This window comes from Balaenoptera physalus (genome assembly GCF_965194825.1).
Source record: "Balaenoptera physalus genome assembly, chromosome: 2".
Lineage (NCBI taxonomy): Eukaryota > Metazoa > Chordata > Mammalia > Artiodactyla > Balaenopteridae > Balaenoptera > Balaenoptera physalus.
The window spans coordinates 144,057,159-144,077,330 of record NC_138883.1 but is presented as its reverse complement, the minus strand read 5'-3'; the positions used below and the strand labels follow the sequence as shown (position 1 = coordinate 144,077,330).

Below are 20,172 nucleotides of genomic sequence, written 5' to 3'. Positions count from 1 at the left end.
CCTCAGCCTGTGAACCAGTCAGTCCCAGAACTTAGTCAAACCCACATCACAGGAGACCCGCAGGAGAACGTGGGCTGACAGCTCCTGAAAAACTGTCAAGCCCTCTACGATAAAGGTAGTGTCATCAAGAAAGCCTGTCAGTGTTCATCAGGGGTACTTTCCTCATTCTGTTCCCTGATGTAAATGTGACCCAAAAAGAGAATCCCTAGTCAGTGGAGTAGGAAGATTTGTGACAAATGTGACTTATGTGATATCTCTCATTTATCAGCTTTGTTAATCTGGGCAGTTTTGGGGCAGATGGAAATCACTTCAAGAGAATGGGTCTGCTGTGACCCCCTTCAAGGGGCTCAGACCAGGCAAGGAGACGGACTTCTGGCTAAGGTCCAGCAGGTGCAGGTTTTCCCCAGGGAGTTGCTGGTCCATTGTTCTAACAGGGTTTATGGAATGGTTTCTGTGTCCCCACTGATGGGTAATACTGCCTACATCATATACTTAATTCCTTGGACTTCTGTTTCTAGATTCTGTTCTGTTCCATTAGTCTGTCTGTTTCTTTGCTCATAGCTCTTCATTTCATTTGCTGTAACTTTATAATAATACATTTCAATATCTGGCTGCATTATGGCTAAACCTCCTCATTGCTCTTTATCTTCAGAATTTTCTTGGCTGTCCTCTCATGTTAAGTTTTCCACATGAATAACCCTGTCTAGTTCTAAAAATAATTCTGTTGATATTTGTATTTTGTTAAATGTATGTATTAATTTAGGGGTAATTGACATCTTCATATTGACTTTTCTCATTTAAGAACAGGATATCTTATTTATTAAAGTTTTCTTTTGTATGCTTGAGAAGTTATCTTTACTTTTTTCATGCAGATCTTGCTTACTTCTTAAATAGATTCCTAGAAATTGTATCTTTTTGGCTGCTACTCTAGATGGGACCTTTTAAAATCTGTTATATTGTCTATCTGGTTGTTTGTATATATAGAAAGGCTATTGATGTTATTTTTTATTAGTAATTTTATACCTAGTCACCTTACTGGATTTCATTATTCATATTCACTTTTTCAATTGATTTTCTTGGGTGTTCTAGATGTGTGATCCTATTATCTGCAAATAATGGTAACTTTATTATGGGGATTTTGTGTGAAAGTAGAACTACAATATACTTGTGAGTTTGGTAGATTCTTTGCATGAAAGAATTGTGCTAGAACCTTTTGTCCATTATCTCCTTTTTCCCTCAGATCTTTTTCCTAGGCTCAGGGATTTGACCCTGCCAGCTAGGGGCCTGTTGACCATCTAGAACGAGAGCTGAGAGCCTGATGAGCCCATGCTTCTGTTCCTTCGTGACAGGCGCTCAGTCCAGGGCCTCTATCCTGAGAGCACAAATTAGACGTCTCAAGATGCTATGGAAGGGGACTTCCCTGGTGGTCCAGTGGCTAAGACTCCGTGGTCCCAATGCGGGGGGCCTGGGTTTGATCCCTGGTCAGGGAACTAGATCCCACATGCCGCAACTAAAAGATCAAGCACGCTGCAACTAAAGATCCCGCGTGAGGCAGTGAAGATCCCATGTGCTGCAACTAAGAACTGGCACAGCCAAATAAATAAATAAATAAATATTAAAAAAAAAAAAAAAGAGAGAAAGATAACTACCTTGCCCAAGTTTAAAAAAAAGAAAAAAAGATGCTATGGTAGAACTCAAAGGACTAGTGGGAGCCTTTCTGGCCAGTCAAGGGGGAAGGATATTTTAGCCCCAGTGAAGGGCATGTGCATGGTTATGTGAAAATGCAGGTGCTTTGGAAGTGCTAGCAGAAAAGCAGCAGAGCCTGTCTGGTGAGGGGACAGGGACAGGTGCTCAGGGGTCTCTGGATCATTCTGATGCACTTGGAGCTGGTCCTATGGGGCATAGAGCCAGGGAAGGTCTTTGAAGCCGGATGGGCAGTGCCATGTCCATCGAGCTTGGGGCTGCACCTTTCTCTTGGTGCTGTATGAATGATGTGTGGAAGGATTCAAGAGTCAAGCCAGGTAAACTCATTAGGGCATCCTTTGAGACTTTGAAACATGTTTAAATGGCTGTAAGATAATGTCTGAATGGTTCGTTTTAATTCAAAGCAGATAGAAGCAGGAATAATAAGAATCATGAGGTTTTACAGGTTCCTATCAGGAAAAGCCTGGTGAACATTGCAAGTGAGGGATTATAATAAATTAAAATATCATTTTTCTTTTTTTTTTTCTGCAAGAAGTAGTCATGCCAGTTCTTTGCAGAATCATTTTACATGGAGCCAGAAATCGTTCAAAGCGGGAGTGGTCTCTCTGCCGAGTGGTTTTCATATTCCAGGCATACATATGTTTCACAGTGTCTAATTATTCTTGGGGACAATTACTGTCAGGTTCCAAAATGTGTTCAATGAGCAACAATTGGTGTTTATTCAGCTCTAAAAAGACTATGCAAGGGAACAGTAGGTTGTTATTGTCTACCTAAAGAAACGTTTTGCCATCCGGAAACATCTGCTTTCTATTTAAAGCACTGAAGAAGGAATGGGAGTATATTTGAAATATACTCCCTAAGCATCAAACACCAAAGAAAGGAGAATAAAATTGGGTATGAAGATAATTTCTGTTCTCTGATACACACTCTCTTCAGCTTTTCCCTGCTGTGAAGGAAAGGTGACCTCCTGGCTTGGAAAGTTCTGCTTCTCTTGAAGTTTTCTATTTATACTGATTTGCACACTTACAGGAACTGACTTCTGTGTCCTAGTTCCAGCTCTTTTAGTTTCTCAGGTAGGGCAAGGTGCTTTTTCAGAGTCGGGGTCTGCTTTTCTGGATTTTGTGGTGAGGTTTGTTCTCTGATTTTGCTCATAAAGATGTAAAGAATTGCTGTCCACGTTGCCTGAAATCACCCTGTGACCTTCAATTTTCTATGTGAAGAATGCTGCCCACTCACAGCTCTGTCCAGAGGGTTAAATGAGAACATATACAGTCTGCTTGGGGTGCAGTAAATTTTCTGTGAAGGTCAATATGTTAGTTACCTATCACTGTGTAATCAAGTGCTACAAATTTAGTAGCTTAAAACAAAACACATTTCTGTGTATATCCTCGACAGTTGTTGAAACAAAGAATTAATGGGTTAGAGGGCTGGAGGCTAAATCAAAATGTGTGGGTCTGCTCTCATCATTATAACCCCTTTTGGCAATAAAGAAAAAGGATAAAATTGTATCTGCATTGCCTTTACCTGGTTTTGAAAGCAGAGTGGTTATGACCTGAAAGGGAATTTATAGGCAATGGGTTTGAAAGCAGGCTGAAGGCCAAGATTTTAGAGACAAACGTAGGTTACTTCAAGCACTTCCCATAAGTGCCAGTAGATATTTATAAAGTACATCTAGAAAGATATATTCAAAAACTACATAAGTGTTTCCTCTGGAGAGAACTGAAGGCATAGAGACAGGAGAGAGTTGTGCCTTTCACTGTATGCCCTTTGGTGTCATCGAAATTTTGTACCATGTTCACATATTATCGATTGAAAAACTGTTAATAAAAAAATAGGAGACCTGATTCTTACTCACAAAAAAACAAAAACAAACAAAAAAACACATTTCTGTGGGTCAGGAGTCTGGGAATGGCTTAGCTAGGTCCTCTGCTTCAGGATTTCTTAGGAGGTGTCATCAAGGTGTCAGCCAGGAGTGGGGTCTCATCTGAAGGCTCAAGTGTGGACAGATAAGTGTCTAAGCAGTTGTTGGCAAAATTTCAGTTCCTCAAGGATATTGGACTAAGGGCCTCCATTCTTCCCTGGCTGAAGGTCACCCTCTCTGGCTGGAGTTGCTGCAGGGTGGTCCTCCCCAGCATGGCAGCTTGCTTCAGCAAAGCCAGCAAGAGTCAATCAAGGGAGTCTGCTAGCAAGACAGAAGTCACAGTCCTCTGTCACTTGCTCAAAATGACATCCTGTCACCTTCACCATATTCTGTTGGTTAAAAGCAAGTCACAGGTCCCACCCATGCTCACAGGGAGGGGATTACACAGGGTATCACAGGAGTCACATCAGAAGCTGCCTACTACCGACAGGTATTATTTTAGGAAGAGAGTATAATGGCTAAGGGGGGGGGGGTGTCCGTGTCACTTAGAACTGACTTCAAAGCTCAGATCTGCCACTTACTAACTGTGTAACCCAAGGCAGGTCCTTGGCCTCTCTGAGCCCCATTTCCCAACCTGGATCCCCATAGGATCGTTGGGATCTTAAATGAGAGCTCATATGTGAAGCCGGGCAGATGGTAAATACTCAGTAAATATTAGTTGGCTTTAAACTAAATATCAGCTAAATATTAACTGGCTTTTCTTTCCATCCCCTTTTTTTTTCTTTTTCTTTAAATACCATTCGATTTTTGAATTTTAGAAGAATAAAATAGAACTCTCCACTGGCCAAGGACTTGGTTATTCACGTGGAAATCCCAGTACTGTGGGTAGTTTTCTGGACTCAAAGCTGTGCCAAGCTGGCCTCCAGGTCCCCAGGCCTGAGGATCACAGGTCTTTGACCTCAGAAGGGCTGAGGCTCCTCCCATGGTGCCCACCCTCAGCATGGGGTCTGTGGGTCTCCCTGCAGCTCCCTTCCTGGGTCACTGTGCTCTCTCCACGCTGGAGCAGCCACTTCCTCTGCAGAGGCCTGACCATGGGACCAGGGCTGCAGCCACTGAGTGTATGGTCAGCTGAGCCCACCGTGTCTCCCAACGTCCTTGCATTTCTGGTTGGGGTCCTGCCATGGCGTCACTCCATCCCCAGAGCTGAGCGGACAGATTTGGAGATGGGGTCCTTGTCTGCATGCTCACCTTGACCTGAATCATGCCAAGCAGATGACTTGTGGCTTTGGCTTATCCGTGGTCAGAAAGCTCTACCAGCTTCTCTTGTCTCCCTGTCCCTCCCCCACCGTCCCTCTCCACCTTGCTTTCCTCACTCCCTTGCTCCTGTAGGCCTCAGGCACACAGAGCACTTTCAGAAGGTCACTGCTTGACCACCACAGGCTGCTGTCTGTCCTGACCAGCGCACCTCTGCCTCTCCATGCCCCTCCCCTCAGCCTTTGCACCCAAAGATCCTGTTCTCTGTCTCTCTGTTGTCCCCTTCACGCTGTGGGAGGATGTCTTGGAGTCGTTTCTGTCATTCTGGAGGAGAGATGACAGCTGTAGGGGTGACTTCTTCCATTATTTCTAGATTATATGATAATGTCTAATGTGAGTATCTCCCCAGCTTCCTAGAGGATAAAAATCACCTGTAGCTCTTGTTAAAAATAGAGCTACCCAGGCCCCATCCCTGGACAGCCAGGTTCCTGCAGGGATAGATTGGGGCCCAGGAATTTGTATTTTTACTAAATGCCCCAGCTAATTCCTATCAGAGGTTTAGGAAACACTGGTCTAAAGGTCCTAAAACCTAGACCCAATCCCTCTTCCCCGGTGTGGAGGACACAAGGGAAGAACCGAAAGTCTGGCCCCTTCCCCTGGGAGGGCTCCTGCATGACCATGGGTCCCTGCCCAGCTCGTAGTGCTCTGTAAAAGAGAGGCAGAGATTTTAGCATAATTCAATTCCTTTTTTTAAATTGAGGTATAATTGACATACTAACATTATTTTAGTTTCAAGTGGACTACGTAATGATTCAATATTTGCACACATTGCATAATTCGGTTCTTTTAAAAACCTCTTCTGTATTCCTGCCCTTTCAATTGCTCCCTCCTCTTAAATATGCAGAAGAATTCCATGTGAGCAAGTGTTTTCTTTTATGGTGTTGTACTTGGATGATTAGCAAAACATGGTGCCGGGGCTGCAGTAGCACAGCTGGGGGATGCAGATGTCAGGCTTCCCCACGTGGATTGATTAGGAAGGCTGGTTTTCACAGGCACACACGTTCCCCCACGGGCTGGCCCCTCTCGACGACAGATGCAGGAAATTACAGTGAGAATATTCCTTTTGTTTCTACAGCTGTCACCCTGCGGCTGGAAGGGTGTTGATTTAGGACTGAGTGGGTGGGTGAACTTGGTCACTGTTGAGGGAAGACAAACGGCCTAGTGATCCACACCCCAGAGGCTCTTGCCCAGCTCCTGGGACCTAGAAGGGAAGCTTCAGGGGGCTAGGAATGCTGGGCTGTGTTCGTTCTGGAAAGCTGGATTCTAGAAACAACTGCATTGAGGTAACAGGAAGAGCATGCCCTTGGCTTTTATTGATTCAGAGAAATAGTCATGAAAAAGTTTCTGCATTTATCTACATCCACAATTGATGGTTAAAGCCAGTATTCATGGTGTTATTCAGTATTCTTTGCATGAGGCTCAAATACATAGTAATTTGCTTTTCTAGGAAAAAGTTTCTCTCTTAAGAAACAGCTTCCTTTCCAATAATGAGCCTTCTATAGCCAGGATGGATTCAAAGACAGCTTTACCTAAAACCACTCCATCGAGAGACCGGAACACTTAAAATTCACTTTTCCTTTTGATTTTATTTTTTGTTTCCGCTTGGGTGTCCTTTTATGTCATCTCTTTGACATTATGAGGATTAAAAAAATTAATTTTTCTGATTTTGATTTAATTTTATACCTCTAATAAGTGCTTATTAAATCTATAGTATTTCATGAATGATGGGATTATTTTTACATCCTGCTGGCTTCCCCCCCCCACCCATTTTGTCTTATTTTGGACCACTTAAAAGGATTTTCGAGCCAGTTTGCCTGAAGACCCTTTCTTCAAAAATAATTATATTTTAAAAAAATTATATTTTGTAATGAGTCTATGATTTATTTTGTGTTACTCTGTGAAGTAGATACCTTAAAATATGAAATGCAGTGAAATCCATTACAATTTTTATCCATCTGCCTTATTAATGTTTATTGGCAAGATCTAATTAATTCCTCACTCAACAGAAAGAAACAGATACTGTGCTAATTCGGTTAATAATCACATTAAGAATTTACAGGCATGTGAGTGAAAAAGCAACAACAGTACAGAGGCAAGAATAACAGAAGAGATAGATTTGATGAACATTACATAAAACCCAAAGATTTATAAGTTGGAAACGTAAAACTTTAAGGCTCGGTCAGTTATAAATGAATGCATCATTCATAAAATGCTGCAAATCTGAGAAGTATTTAGTAGAAATATAATATGAAGTCACAAATGGTTTGCAAAATCCTAAAACTGTTGCGTAATCCTCCCCGCTCCCCAGTGAATTTGTTGCAAAATCCTAAAAATGCCAACAGGATGTCAGAAAAAGAATAGGACACTTGACGGAGATGCAAAAACACTGCACCAGGAGTTGCCTTTTAAGCAAATTTCTCTTTAGGCCAATTGCCCCGCAGCCTCAGGGTGTTGGGTTTCAGTAACTACTCCGCTGGTGTCTCTTTTTTTCTCCTCTCTTCCCTTTTCTTATTTTAATTGTTCTCATGCGTATGTATCTTTCTCCATAAATGATTAAAATCTTAGAAATCATAAGATTGGCTTAGAAATCATAAATTATACATAAAGTTCTATCAACTCATTCGCCCATCTCTCCTCTTGCAGAGAACAGCCCATCTTCACCACCCGAGCCCACGTTTTCCAGATCGACCCCAGCACCAAGAAGAACTGGGTGCCTGCGAGCAAGCAGGCCGTCACAGTCTCCTACTTCTACGATGTCACAAGGAACAGCTATCGGATCATCAGTGTGGATGGAGCCAAGGTACCATCTCGCCGGCTCACTTGAAGTCACTTATTTTCATCAAAAGCAATACGATACATTTGAAAAGTGGAGGGAAAAGGGTGCACCCCAAAACCTGCCACCTTAACAGAGATGTTATTATTATCATGTCTTTATAATCACAGATCCCGCTTTTTTTCTTTTTTCATTTAAAATTATGGCCAATTAAAAAAAAATTTCCCCGTTAGCACGCTGTCTTCATAACTAGCATTTTAATGCTATTTTAATAATTCCACCAAGGACCTATAATGTCCTTAATCTCTCCCCTTATGGTTAGATACTGAAGTGGCTTCCAGTTTTTTACTATTATAGATAATGAGCATCTTCATGAAACAGATAACCTCGTTTGGTCATCATGCCTATTGCTTTCTTTTGGATATTTCCTTAGGATAGATTTATGGAAGTAATGTTATAGGTCAAGATATTAACACTTTACGGCTCTTGATGGTTATTACCAAATGGCTTTCCAAAGAGTTCTGTCTTCCAGCATGTATGAGAATGCCAGTTTATTGCACCCCCGACAGCGCTGGGTATTGTAACTAGTCAGGTTTTGGTGTTATTAGGCATGGGAGTTGAATTTTATTAAATGGTTTTGGAGTATTTCTTGAGATAATTTTTTTCCTGGTGTTTTCATTATTCTGCTGTCTTCCTCAATGTTTTTGCCACATTATGATGGGAGCAGAATAAAGAAGGATTATCAGTAGACGTATCACCAAGTTTACAAAAGAAAAAAAAGTAGACTTGATGCTTTATAGTTTCTTTTCTGTCTTTAATCTGTGTTCATCCTGATGGACCCTTTTACATGGATAATCTGCTGTCACCTGAAATTCAGTGTATCTGAAGCTGAATTCCCCTATTTGCCCTCTAAACCACCTCTCCATTTTCATTTCCCAGTCACTTGTTGCTGGAAGGAAGGAAGGAAGGGAGGGAGGAAGGAAGGAAGGAAGGAAGGAAAGAAGGAAGGAAATGGAAAAGCACAGTCATTCCCTTTTTAGTTGGTCAAATGAATCTGCCTTTGAAGTGTCTCACGTTTATACCTAATGCTTCGTTTCAAGGCCATAACTCTTGTCCTGGTACAGTCTTGCTCACACTGTTGCAGTAGCCTTCTGACTGGCCTCCTCTCGCCTGCAATCTGCCTCTAGGTCAGCGTTCCTGGGGAGTTGGGTCAGGGCTGGGTAGTAGAATGGGGCCTGGCTGTGGGCTTCTCCCTCCACGACCCCACAACCACAGAGCAGGAGGCACGGGAAGCCTCCACTGACCAGGGTTCTGATGAGTGTTCAGGAAGTGTAGAGGTGCCTGGCGCGTAGTAGGTAGGCACCTTGTGTTTGAGGATTGACTATCTGAAAGATGCCTTTATTATTTCTTTTCTTCTGGGAGACATGGTGATACGGCAGTTGTATTACCACTTTCCTTCTCTGTGCTTTTGAGCTGGAATCTTCTCAACTCTTGCCAGGATGTTCTGCTAGCAGTGGTGAATCAAGCTGACTTGCTTTCTTTTATCTGTAGATTCTGTCAGTTCATCTGCCATCCCCTGAGATGGGTTTGCACTTTTGTCAGTTGAGTTATCCCAGGATAGAGTGGGCTTAAATACAGATAAAGTGCATTTTATCTGTATTTAAATACAGATAAAATGCACTTTCTTAGAGAAAGCACTTTAGTCCTGTTAGCTGGGCTTTGAGTAATTTGTCAGTGTGTCAGCCACTGCGTTGTACGGGTCTGCAGCTCCTGAAGGCTGTGACAGTGGTGGGGTCCGAGCCAAACGAGCCAGCTCTGAGAAATCAGGTGGGTGGAGGAGGGTGGGCTATCCCCCGGCTGAAGGATAGAGCTAGTTCCGGCTCAGTGCGGGGGATACATCAAGTTATGGAGTCACTTAAAAAGTGGGAATTGGGAACCCAGGCTGTGGTGTGCCACTGGAATCCATCAATGGAGCCCGCGGCCCTCCGGCCATGCCTCCTAAGCGCCACACCACCTGGCATTCCAGGAGGCCACCCCGAGTTCCTGCCTTACTGGTGAGGCACAGGCACTGTGACGGGGCCTTGTTCTGCAAAAGGGAGTGTCCTGTGACAGAGCATAAGGCCCAGGGGAGTGGGTAGGGACCAGCCTTAGTTGTTTAGTGCCTGTGCCTGGCACTTGGGGCCGCGGGTGGGTGGCAAGTGTCCTGCCCTGAGAACTGGAGCACGGAATACCAGACAGTGGTCCCCAGGCCGCCTCAGCTCAGCTGGACCTTGCCTGGAGCTGCTCAGCAACAATGTGCAAAACCAACAGGCCAGGTCTAGGTCAGATCCTGTGCCTCCAAGCTGCTCCACAGGTCAGGTGAGACATGGAGAAGGATCCCCGGATGGTGATTTCCCCAGAGTGGTAGCAGCTCTTGACACTGCCCGGTCTTCTGCACCTACCTCCTCCCCACCCATGGCTGAGTTCCTGATCCCCCCAGCCCCAGCTTCTGCCCTGCCCCAATAATCCAGATGGGTCTCCTTCCTCCGTAGGGGCTGGAGTAGGGCGCAGTATGCTGACCTGATGCCAGTGCTGCGCTGTTCCAGGGCTCTTGTCGGCTGCCCCTCTGCATCCCACCCCTGCCTCCTCATCCTTGTGTTCCACCACATTGGGACAACCCCACTTTGTTTTAGGCCTTTGATTCCAAATGTTACCTGAACTAAGATGACAGATGGTCAGATGCTTTTAGCCTTTGGGGTGGTGTCTTGGCCCATGGGCTACACCTCTGACCTTGGGCAGCTCTAGGGCCCCTGGTCCTGCCTCTCTCTCCTGGCCTGGCCATGTCACGTCTTCTGCTTGGTGCTTCTGGGCCAGCTGTCCCTCCCAAGGTGGGAGGCTGCTGCGGTCTGAAAGGGGAAGCCTGCTCTGCCCCTCCCAAATGAAGGAGTAGATGTGCTTCAGGAACAGGTTGCTGGTGTGGAAGGGACTTGGAGGTGGTTGTGAGCAAAGACCACAGTGGACTCAGCCGCTGAGTCAACCGCGGGCAGCCCACAGAGCATGGGCCCCCCGTGAAGGGAGGAGGTGCAACCAGCAGCTTTAGCAGCTGTCGTTCCACACCAGGCACAGCAAGCTCCTCTGCCCTGTCCGAGCGTTGGTTGTGCTCTACTTGGGGAAGGATGCAGGGAAGCCCTCTCCTTCCCTGGAGAGCCTTTGGTACTGCTCATCGTAGGAAAAATCTGTGCGCAGACCTTTTCTTCCTTCTTCCAAGGAAAGTATTTCATGTGTCAGTCGCAGCTGCTGCTCAAGACATACGTGGGTGGGAGTACTGTGGTGCGTAGCTCCAGCATTGCCTGGGGGTTCTGTGGATCCATTTCTGTGCGTGGGGGGCTACCAGGAGACTGTGCTCTTTGAGGAATGGGCCTGGCTCATCTTTGGAGTCTCAGCACCAAGCTGGAGTGGGCCACGCCATAGACATGGGTGGGTGACGAGGTCAGGCCTGGCCACATCCTCTCCAGGCCTGCAGGAGGTGTGCCATGTCCACAGCAGGGCAGTGGGCAAGAGTAGGATCACCGCCAAGAGGGAACCAGGACCAAAACCTCAGAATGTCACCCAGGGTCAGCCCTGTGCATGGACAGATGGGAGCCACATGAGGGCACATCCCGTCTCCCAGCTTCCCAGAGCGCTGATGTGAGCCATCACATCACCGACAGCCGCAACCAACAGCTGTGTGACTGATGCCGAGTTTTTGTGCGGAACAGCCAACTCCGTTATAAAGGGACTCCGTTTCCAGAGCATTTGTTAATTGAGCCGTCGCAGCGCTTGATTTCATTGTGCTGTTGGCACTCTTTACAGACTGAGTTGATCATTGCCATCCTTATGAGAAATTGCCTGCACCTGTGGACGAGACCTGCCTGGAGCAGATGTTTCCCCCCAGGTGCTCTGGATGGCTGCCCTGCCCTGGGTTCTCAGTTATTTATAGGATCACAGAAGCCTATATTGGAAGAGACCTTAGAGGTCATCCATTCTACAGATATTTAGCAGCACCCACTGTGTTCTGCGTAATCACAACGGTTTGGAGGATATAAGCCTCTGAAACGCTGACTTGTTTGGTGTTTTCTTCTGGGAATGTGAAATTGCTTTCAAGGACAGTCAGGGTCCCCTCCTCCACCCATCAGTATAGTTTCCTCTTTTTTTTTTTTTTTGGTCATTGTTTTGATTCTGTTTTTTGATGTGGACCTTTTTTTTTTTAACATCTTTATTGGAGTATAATTGCTTTACAACGGTGTGTTAGTTTCTGCTGTATAACAAAGTGAATCAGCTATACATATACATATATCCCCATATCTCCTCCCTCTTGCATCTCCCTCCCGTCCTCCCTATCCCACCCCTCTAGGTGGTCACAAAGCACTGAGCTGGTCTCCCCGTGCTATGTGGCTGCTTCCCACTAGCTATCTATTTTACATTTGTTTGGTGGTGTGTAAATGTCATGCCATTCTCTCACTTCATTGATGTGGACCATTTTTAAAGTCTTTATTGAATTTGTTACAATATCGCTTCTGTTTTATGTTTTGGTTTCTTGGCCATGAGGCATGTGGGATAAAACCCACACCCCCTGCATTGGAAGGCAAAGTCCTAACCACTGGACCTCCAGCGAAGTCCTTAGTTTCCCCTTTTGGATAAATACAGAGCACCTTCTGTTAAGGGAGCAGACATATGGAAGGTTCTCAGCACACAGTAGGATTTTCAATGAATGTTGGTTTCTCTTCTTCCCTGACTGTGGTTTAAAAAAAAAAAGAATAAAAGCATCTATTAATACCTTTTCTGGAAGCAGGCAACAAGTCTTTTAATTGCTGTAACTCATCCCCAGCCTCTTCTGCGTTCTGACTTCCATCTCCTTGGACTTGGGGACTTGCCCTGAATAGGAGCCAGGGGGCCTGCCTCCAGCTTCCTCTGAAGCCGGAGCTGCACTAGGGACTGGAGGAGCTTAGCTTTTTGCTTCTTCCAGGTACCTCTTGATTGCATGTGCTCTGTGCATTGTCTGAGAAGTGGGTTCCAGTGATCTGCAGGAACTGAGTCTTTTACTGGGGAGTCTCTTTTTTTTTTTTTTTTCTCCATGAACGTTTCAGAGAGAATTCACAAAAAAGAGGAAGGGGGTGGGCATAGGGGTGGGGAGTCCATGTTAAAGGTTGTGCTTTACAGCATCCCCTTCGTCCTTCTGGGCTTCACTTTCTAAGGGTGCTCCCCTGCCACCCCTCCCCCGCCACTGGCCTTCCCCAGTCCCCAGGGAAGCACCAGCTCTGGTCCCACTGAGTCCGTCTGCTTCATCGAACACCCACGCGTGCCCTTTCTCTCCACACCCAAGGCCTCATTCTTCCTTGTTCCCTCCTGACCTTCCCGGCTGCCTTCTGCATGCCTTCACTCCTCAGGCCCTGCCTTGGTGCTTCTAAAGTCATTTTCTACCCAGGCCTCTTCCCTTGAAACTGTCCCCTCTTGCTGGGTGACATCCTCCACTCCTGTGACCTCAGGGTCTGCTGAGCCTCCCCCAGCTTTCCTGAGGCCAGAACCCACAGGTCCAGCCACTTCCTCTGCCCCCCAACACAGTTTCCCGGTGTCCCCATGCACAGGGCACTGCCTTCCCTTTTCACAAGCTTCTGCTCACACCGGGGATTCGTCTCCCTGACAGCTTTGTTATAGCTTTGCATGTGCTTTATTTTTAACTCTTTATCTGTGCCATTTAATGTCTGATAATAAAGCAAATACTCATGTACCCAACACCCAATTGAGGAAGTCTGTCCTTTACTAGTCCTTCAGAAGTCCCTTTCTGGACCTTTCCCTAATATAGGCACCTGCCGCCCGCCCTGCAAGAGGTTACCACTCTCTTGAAATTCGTATTAAACATTCTCTTGCCTTTCTTTATACTTTTGCCACCTGTGTATATATCTCTAAGCCAGAGGTTGGCAAACTTTTTCTCTAAAGGGCCTGATAGTAATTTTCTTATGAGCTGTACAATCTCTTTCACAGCTCTTCAACTTTTCTTTTGTATCAATAGCAAGGAAATGGCCAGAGGCCAATATGTACATGAATGGGTGAAGCTGTGTACCAATAAAACTTTATTTACAAAAACAGGCTGGATTTGGCCTGAGGGCTATAATTGTTGACCCTTGCCCTAAATATATTATTTAGTTATGCCTGTTTTTGATTTTTACATAAATAGAATCATACCAGAGACCTATACTGTATGTCTTCTTTTGTGACTTTTTTTTTACTTAAGTTTTTGTCGTCATCCGTGCTGATACCTATAGCTTTGATTAATTTTCACTGCTAGGTAGTATTTCGTTGTATGAATATACCATAATTTATCCATTCTGCTGGTGGTGGGCATTTATGTTTGCAAACACTGCTACTGTGAACATCCTTGTGCATTTCTCCTGGTGTACCTATGCAAAGGTTTCTCTCAGATATATACTTAGGAGTGGAATTGCTGGGTGGTAGGGAATGTGCATTTTAAACTTTATCAGAGAAAGCCACATTAGTTTTCAAAGTGATTTTGCCAGTCTATGAGAGAACCCATTGCCCCACATCCTCACCCCCACCCTTGGTATCATCAGACATATTTTGAATTTGGTGAGTATATAGTAGTAATGGTAATGCAGTTTCCACATTCCTAGTGACACTGAGCTTGTAGCTTATGTCCGTCAAACTCAACCTACCTCATTCTCTCCAGTCTCACAAGAGAGGGGTCCATTCACCTGCCCAGAACTAAGCCTCCCTCAGGTCCCATCTCCTCCCCCCCACCCCCAGAATATCCCTCTCATTCACACAGCTGCACTGGGCACTCAACCGTAGCAGACCCAGAGTAGACAAAAGGTCATATGTGTCCACTTCCTTTCACTTCTTCATGCATGCTTGAGGAGGGTGAAAGTCAGAAATGAGTCAGAGCCTCAAAGAGAAACAGGCAATAAGGTGGATTCCAGGTGCAAGCGCAGTTAGCCAGAAATGATTTGGGAACCCAAGAGGAACATGCACAGAAGGAATGTGTCCTTAGAAGCTTCGATCTGCCCAACTTCTCAGGAGGACTTGGTGTTGGTGGGCTGAGCCAAGGGTAGCACAGGATGAAGTTAACATGTTAGTGGGAAATGAAAGAAGAGGGTCCTGGGACTGACCACTTTTTAATGGCTTGATTGCCCCAGCTGTCCGTCTTGCTGCTTTTGAGGTCAGTGCACTGGATTTCCTGGGAGAATGGCCAGCCAGTTGCCTCACTAATTGTAGAGATGGGTTTACTGTTATGACCTTGAGATTGTTCAGACCAGCTACCTCTGGTGAGTCATGGCAGTGTAAAGGATATTGTAGAAGTAAATGATGGCTTTCCTTCCCTTCTTCTCTCTCCTCCCCTTACTTCCTCCCTTCTGGATCTTGGAAGTTCCAGAAGTCCCAGAGCCTTTGGTGAATCATTAGGAGACAGCCAGGGCATTGCAAAGTCTGCAGAGAAGCAGCCTGAGGGATTGCAAGAGCAGCACGGTGAAGGGAGGAGGCTTTCCTTTTTCGCCCTCCTGGCTGACCTCCAGCTTGTGGGATCTTATAGGTTGTGTTTGGTAAATGCCTGGGCACCTTGATGCCAGTGACAGGATGAAAGGTAGCCGTGCTGAACTGGGATCAAAGCAATCCCCCAGTAGAGCAGACATGTCAGTAGGGAATGAAGAGGACAGAGGCACTCCCACTGCAAAGTTTTGATGAAGGCGTCCTGCAAGACTGGGAGTTTGTGTTCCAGGAGTGAGCAGACCTTTCATCTACGCTGGGTCTGTGGTGGTGAGTGCCTAGTGCATTTGTATGGGTAGGAGGGACATCCTGGGGGTGGAAGTGAGGAGGTGGGACCTCGGGGACTGAGGCTTATTTCTGGGCAGGTGAATGGACCCTTCTCTTGTGAGACTGGAGAAAATGAAGTAGGGTGGGTTTGATGGACTAAATTATAGGCTGGAAGTTGTAATACACCTCTGTACCCTCCACTCCCTGCCAACACACACATGATACAGGAGGGGAGGAAAGAGATGGGCAGTTAGTGAGAGGTCTGGAATCACTGCTTAGAGTGAGCACTGCAGGATCTGAGCACTTGAGAAATATCTGCAGCTAATCTTAGCTACCCATTTGAAGTCATACTAATCAACTATATAGGCATGTTGAAGTTCAATTTTGCTTCTTGTTGTAAACAGCAACCTTGTGAGAGGTTACATGCTTCCCATAAACATTATAGAAAAATGTCACTTGAAACACACAGGAAATTGCATCTCCATAATTCAGCACTTCTGCTTTTGAGTAAGGTATATAGATGCAGCAGACCAGTGTTCCTTCTGACGGCAACTAGAAAAAGCTGGATAAACACAATTTAAAGACAGCAGAGAACTGTAGAAACAATGAGGACTAGAGGGACTAAAATTCCAGAGAGGTGAGGACCACTCAGGGATGACAATCAGAAGGTCTTTTCTCTCTTGGGAGCATTTGTCAGTCCTGGGTGCTGCCTGAAGACTGGGGCTTGCCCCATGTATAGGGATGCCGCTGGGACTAAGAGACTCTAAGGAAACATTTAGCAGTGCACAGGGCTAGAGTGGCACAGGTGGAGACTTGAGGGGCTTCAAACCCATGGCTAGTTTTCCCCACAGGACATTTGCTGAATTCCAAGTCTGTGCCAGCGTCATGAGTTAATCTGGACATTTCTGAAAGGCAGAGTAAAATTTTCCTCAGATTTACAGTGCTTAGAAAGCAAAGACCTGCCAAGGGGTCTGAGAAGAGAACAGTAAAGACATGAAAACCCCAGAGGGATAGGGAATGGACACTGGGCGTCTGCATACCCTTTTCACCTGGGGCACTCACTGATTCTAGAAGTAGCTAGGTGCTGAAAAGCCAGGTTTGGCTCCTGGGAAAGATGACACCTAGGGAACAGAGAAACCAGCAGAGATTTTGGAACTTGAGTGACAAAATTGGAGACTTCAGTGGCCCCAAATACATGGCTAGTTTCTTCTTCAAGGTTTGCCAGATTTTGAAGATGCATGGTTTTGGAAGGCTACAGAACGAAGCTGAAAACCTGTGATGGACAGAAGTGAATCTCCTGCTCTCTTTCAGGGAAGAGCAGATAAAGACCTGCCAGGTTCTCAGTTGAAAGCTTTAGAGGGCCTGCCCTAAAAACAGGGGCGAACCAGAGGCAAACTGAGCATTATCAGAACTGAAACCGAGCCCTGACCCTTAGTCATTGAGTTAGGGATTACCAATCTACCCTACTTGCCTAGCAGAGGAGAGAGAAAACTCTATCTGTAGATGGTAACATCATGTGAAGCCCTAACAGTTCTTTTATACCCATTTTCTACCATACAGTGAAAAAATTCCCACATGCCTAGAATCAAGAGGGCAAAAATCAGATAATAGAAACAGATTCAAAGATAATCCAGATGTTTGGGGATTTAAAAATAACTATGAAAAAAAATAAAATTAATAAAATAACTATGATTAATATATTCAAGGACATATAGGAAAAAATGATCAAAATAGTTGAAAGCAAGGAGGATATTCCCAGAAATTTATATTTTTTTAAAAAGAATCACAAGGACATTCTAGAACTAAAATAATACAAAGTCTGAAATTTAGAACTCAGTGGATAGGTTTAACAGCAGTTTGGATATATCAATAGCCAAGACACGTGAACTAGAAGACAGATCGATAGAAAATACCCACATTGAAATGGAGAGACCCAAGAATCAGGGGATGAAAACTGATAAGAATATAAACCATGACGCTGGGTCGCGGTGGCGGCAGCAGGCAGCCCCTCCGCTCGTTTGGGGTCCCGGCAGCCGCGGTTCCGAGGAGCCCGAGACGCGTGGCACGGCGGCGGTGAGCTCTGGGTCAACTCACTATCCTAAAAGTCCATCCTCCCAAGAAGAAAGAACAGAAAGACCTCTTTGTAAGAAAGGCGCAGGTATCCCATGAACAAGACAGCAGAAAACCGACTGGAGTACAGCAGGACTCCAGAGCCAGATATAAAGCTCAGAAAAGGGCACCAACTTGATGGTACAAGGAGAGGTGACAATGACATCCACCAAGGAGATTTGGAGCCTCTTGAAGAGGCATCTGTCCTTTCTTCCTATCATAAAAAATGCTTGGAGGAATGTCGCTACGATGATGGAACATCTCAGGAGGAAGAGGGGTTTATGGGCATGTCCCCCCTCTTACAAGCCCACCACGCCATGGAGAGAATGGAAGAGTTTGTGTGTAAGGTCTGGGGAGGTCGGTGGCAAGTAATGCCTCACGATGTGCTACCCGACTGGCTCAAGGATAACGACTTCCTCTTGCATGGACACCGGCCCCCTATGCCTTCTTTCCGGGCCTGTTTTAAGAGCATTTTCAGAATACACACTGAGACAGGCAACATCTGGCCACATCTCTTAGGTTGTGTATTCTTCCTGTGCCTGGGGTTCTTTTATATGTTTCGTCCAAACATCTCCTTTGTGGCCCCCCTGCAAGAGAAGGTGGTCTTTGGATTATTCTTCTTGGGGGCCATTCTCTGCCTTTCTTTTTCGTGGCTGTTCCACACAGTCTACTGCCACTCAGAAGGGTCTCCCGTCTCTTCTCTAAACTGGATTACTCTGGTATTGCTCTTCTGATGATGGGAAGCTTTGTGCCTTGGTTTTATTATTCTTTCTACTGTAACCCACAACCGTGCTTCATCTACTTGATTGTCATCTGTGTGCTGGGCATCGCAGCCATTATCGTCTCCCAGTGGGACATGTTCGCTACCCCGCAGTATCGGGGGGTGAGAGCAGGCGTGTTCTTGGGCCTTGGCCTGAGTGGCATCATTCCCACCTTGCATTATGTCATCTCGGAGGGCTTCCTGAAGGCCGCCACCATAAGGCAGATCGGCTGGTTGATGCTGATGGCCAGCCAGCCTGTATATCACAGGAGCAGCCCTGTACGCTGCCCGCATCCCCGAGCACTTCTTTCCCGGCAAGTATGACAGCTGGTTTCACTCCCATCAGCTCTTCCACATCTTCGTGGTGGCTGGCGCTTTCGTTCACTTCCACCGTGTCTCGAACCTCCACGAGTTCCGCTTCATGATCGGCGGAGGCTGCAGTGAAGAAGATGCACTGTGATACCTGCCGGTGGCCGGGGACTATGACCCTTAACCAGGGCCTGCGGTGCCTGCAGGCCTCCCTCACTGGCCGGTGACACCAGGACCAGAGGAGCCCCAAACCCTGGCAGCCTCGTGGGCTTTGTGACGCCCCAGGGCTCCAGGTGGTGCGCGACTGGGAAAACAAAAATAAATCACACCTCAGAGGTGGAGAAGAGGAGAGATGACCCAAACCCTGCCTTGTTCTTGGGTCTGCTGAGTGAGGGCACTGCGAGACCCTGGCAAACTGGCTTCTGATCCGTGTCCTACTTCTTTGTAGAGGCCGGGACAGTTTAGCTGGAGGCTCATTCTTCTCCCTCTTCTCTCCTTCAAACAATACGCAAACCAGTTACGATGAACATTTATATCCTATAAGGGGTGGGGGTGTGCTTTTGGGAGAACAAAGAAATTAATGTAAATAAGATTTCTGGCTTACTGTTTAAATAAAAATTTATATAAATGTTTAAAAAAAAAAAAAGAATATAAACCATGTTGGACACGCTCAAAAGATCTAGCACACATGTAATGGGAATCCCAGAAGGAGAGGAGGGAGAATGGAGCAGAAGTAATATTCATAGAGAGAATGGTTGAGAATTTTCCAAAAACTGATGGATTTTCCAAAATTGATGAGTCTACAGATTTAAGAAGTTGAATGGGACTTCCCTCATGGCACAGTGGTTAAGAATCTGCCTGCCAGGACTTCCCTGGCGGCACTGTGGTTAACAGCCCGCCTGCCAATGCAAGGGACACAGGTTCGAACCCTGGTCCTGGAAGATCCCACATGCTGCAGAGCGACTAAGCCCGTGCGCCACAACTGCTGAGCCTGCGCTCTAGAGCCCACGAGCCACAACTACTGAAGCCCACGCGCCTATAGCCCATGCTCTGCAACAAGAGAAGCCACCGCAATGAGAAGCCCACGCACTGCAACGAAGAGTAGCCCCCGCTCACTGCAACTGGAGAAAGCCTGCACGCAACAATGAAGACCCAACGCAGCCATAGATAGATAGATAGATAGATAGATAGATAGATAGATAGATAGATAGAATCGGCCTGCCAATGCAGGGGACATGGGTTAGATCCCTAGTCCAGGAAGATCCCACATGCCGCGGAGCAACTAAGCCCGTGCGCCACAACTACTGAGCCTGCGTTCTAGAGCCCGCGAACCACAACTACTGAAGCCCGCAGGCCACAACTACTGAAGCTCGAGTGCCTGGAGCCCATGCTCCGCAACAAAGAGAAGCCACCGCAGTGAGAAACCCACACGCCGCAGCAAAGAGTAGCCCCCGCTTGCCGTAACCAGAGAAAAGCCTGCAAGCAGCAGTGAAGACCCAACACAGCCTAAATAAGTAAGTAAGTAAGTAAGTAAGTTGAATGAACCCCCAAGAAGCATAA

The 20,172-nt window shown here is 46.1% G+C and overlaps 1 protein-coding gene and 1 pseudogene across 12 annotated transcripts in view; both read left to right on the top strand.

The window, feature by feature from the left end:
- The window catches only part of HOMER2 (homer scaffold protein 2), a 96,756-nt gene that overhangs the window by 40,626 nt on the left and 35,958 nt on the right, over nucleotides 1-20,172 (top strand). For all 11 annotated transcript variants that reach the window (XM_082448745.1, XM_082448742.1, XM_082448748.1 and 8 more), the window contains one exon: nucleotides 7,523-7,679. In XM_082448745.1, the coding sequence (XP_082304871.1) occupies nucleotides 7,523-7,679 (157 nt within the window). The remainder of the gene's footprint in view (nucleotides 1-7,522; nucleotides 7,680-20,172) is intronic.
- On the top strand, nucleotides 14,807-19,267 carry LOC309654547 (adiponectin receptor protein 2 pseudogene; annotated as a pseudogene). The gene has a single exon. The product of its transcript is annotated as an adiponectin receptor protein 2 pseudogene (transcript).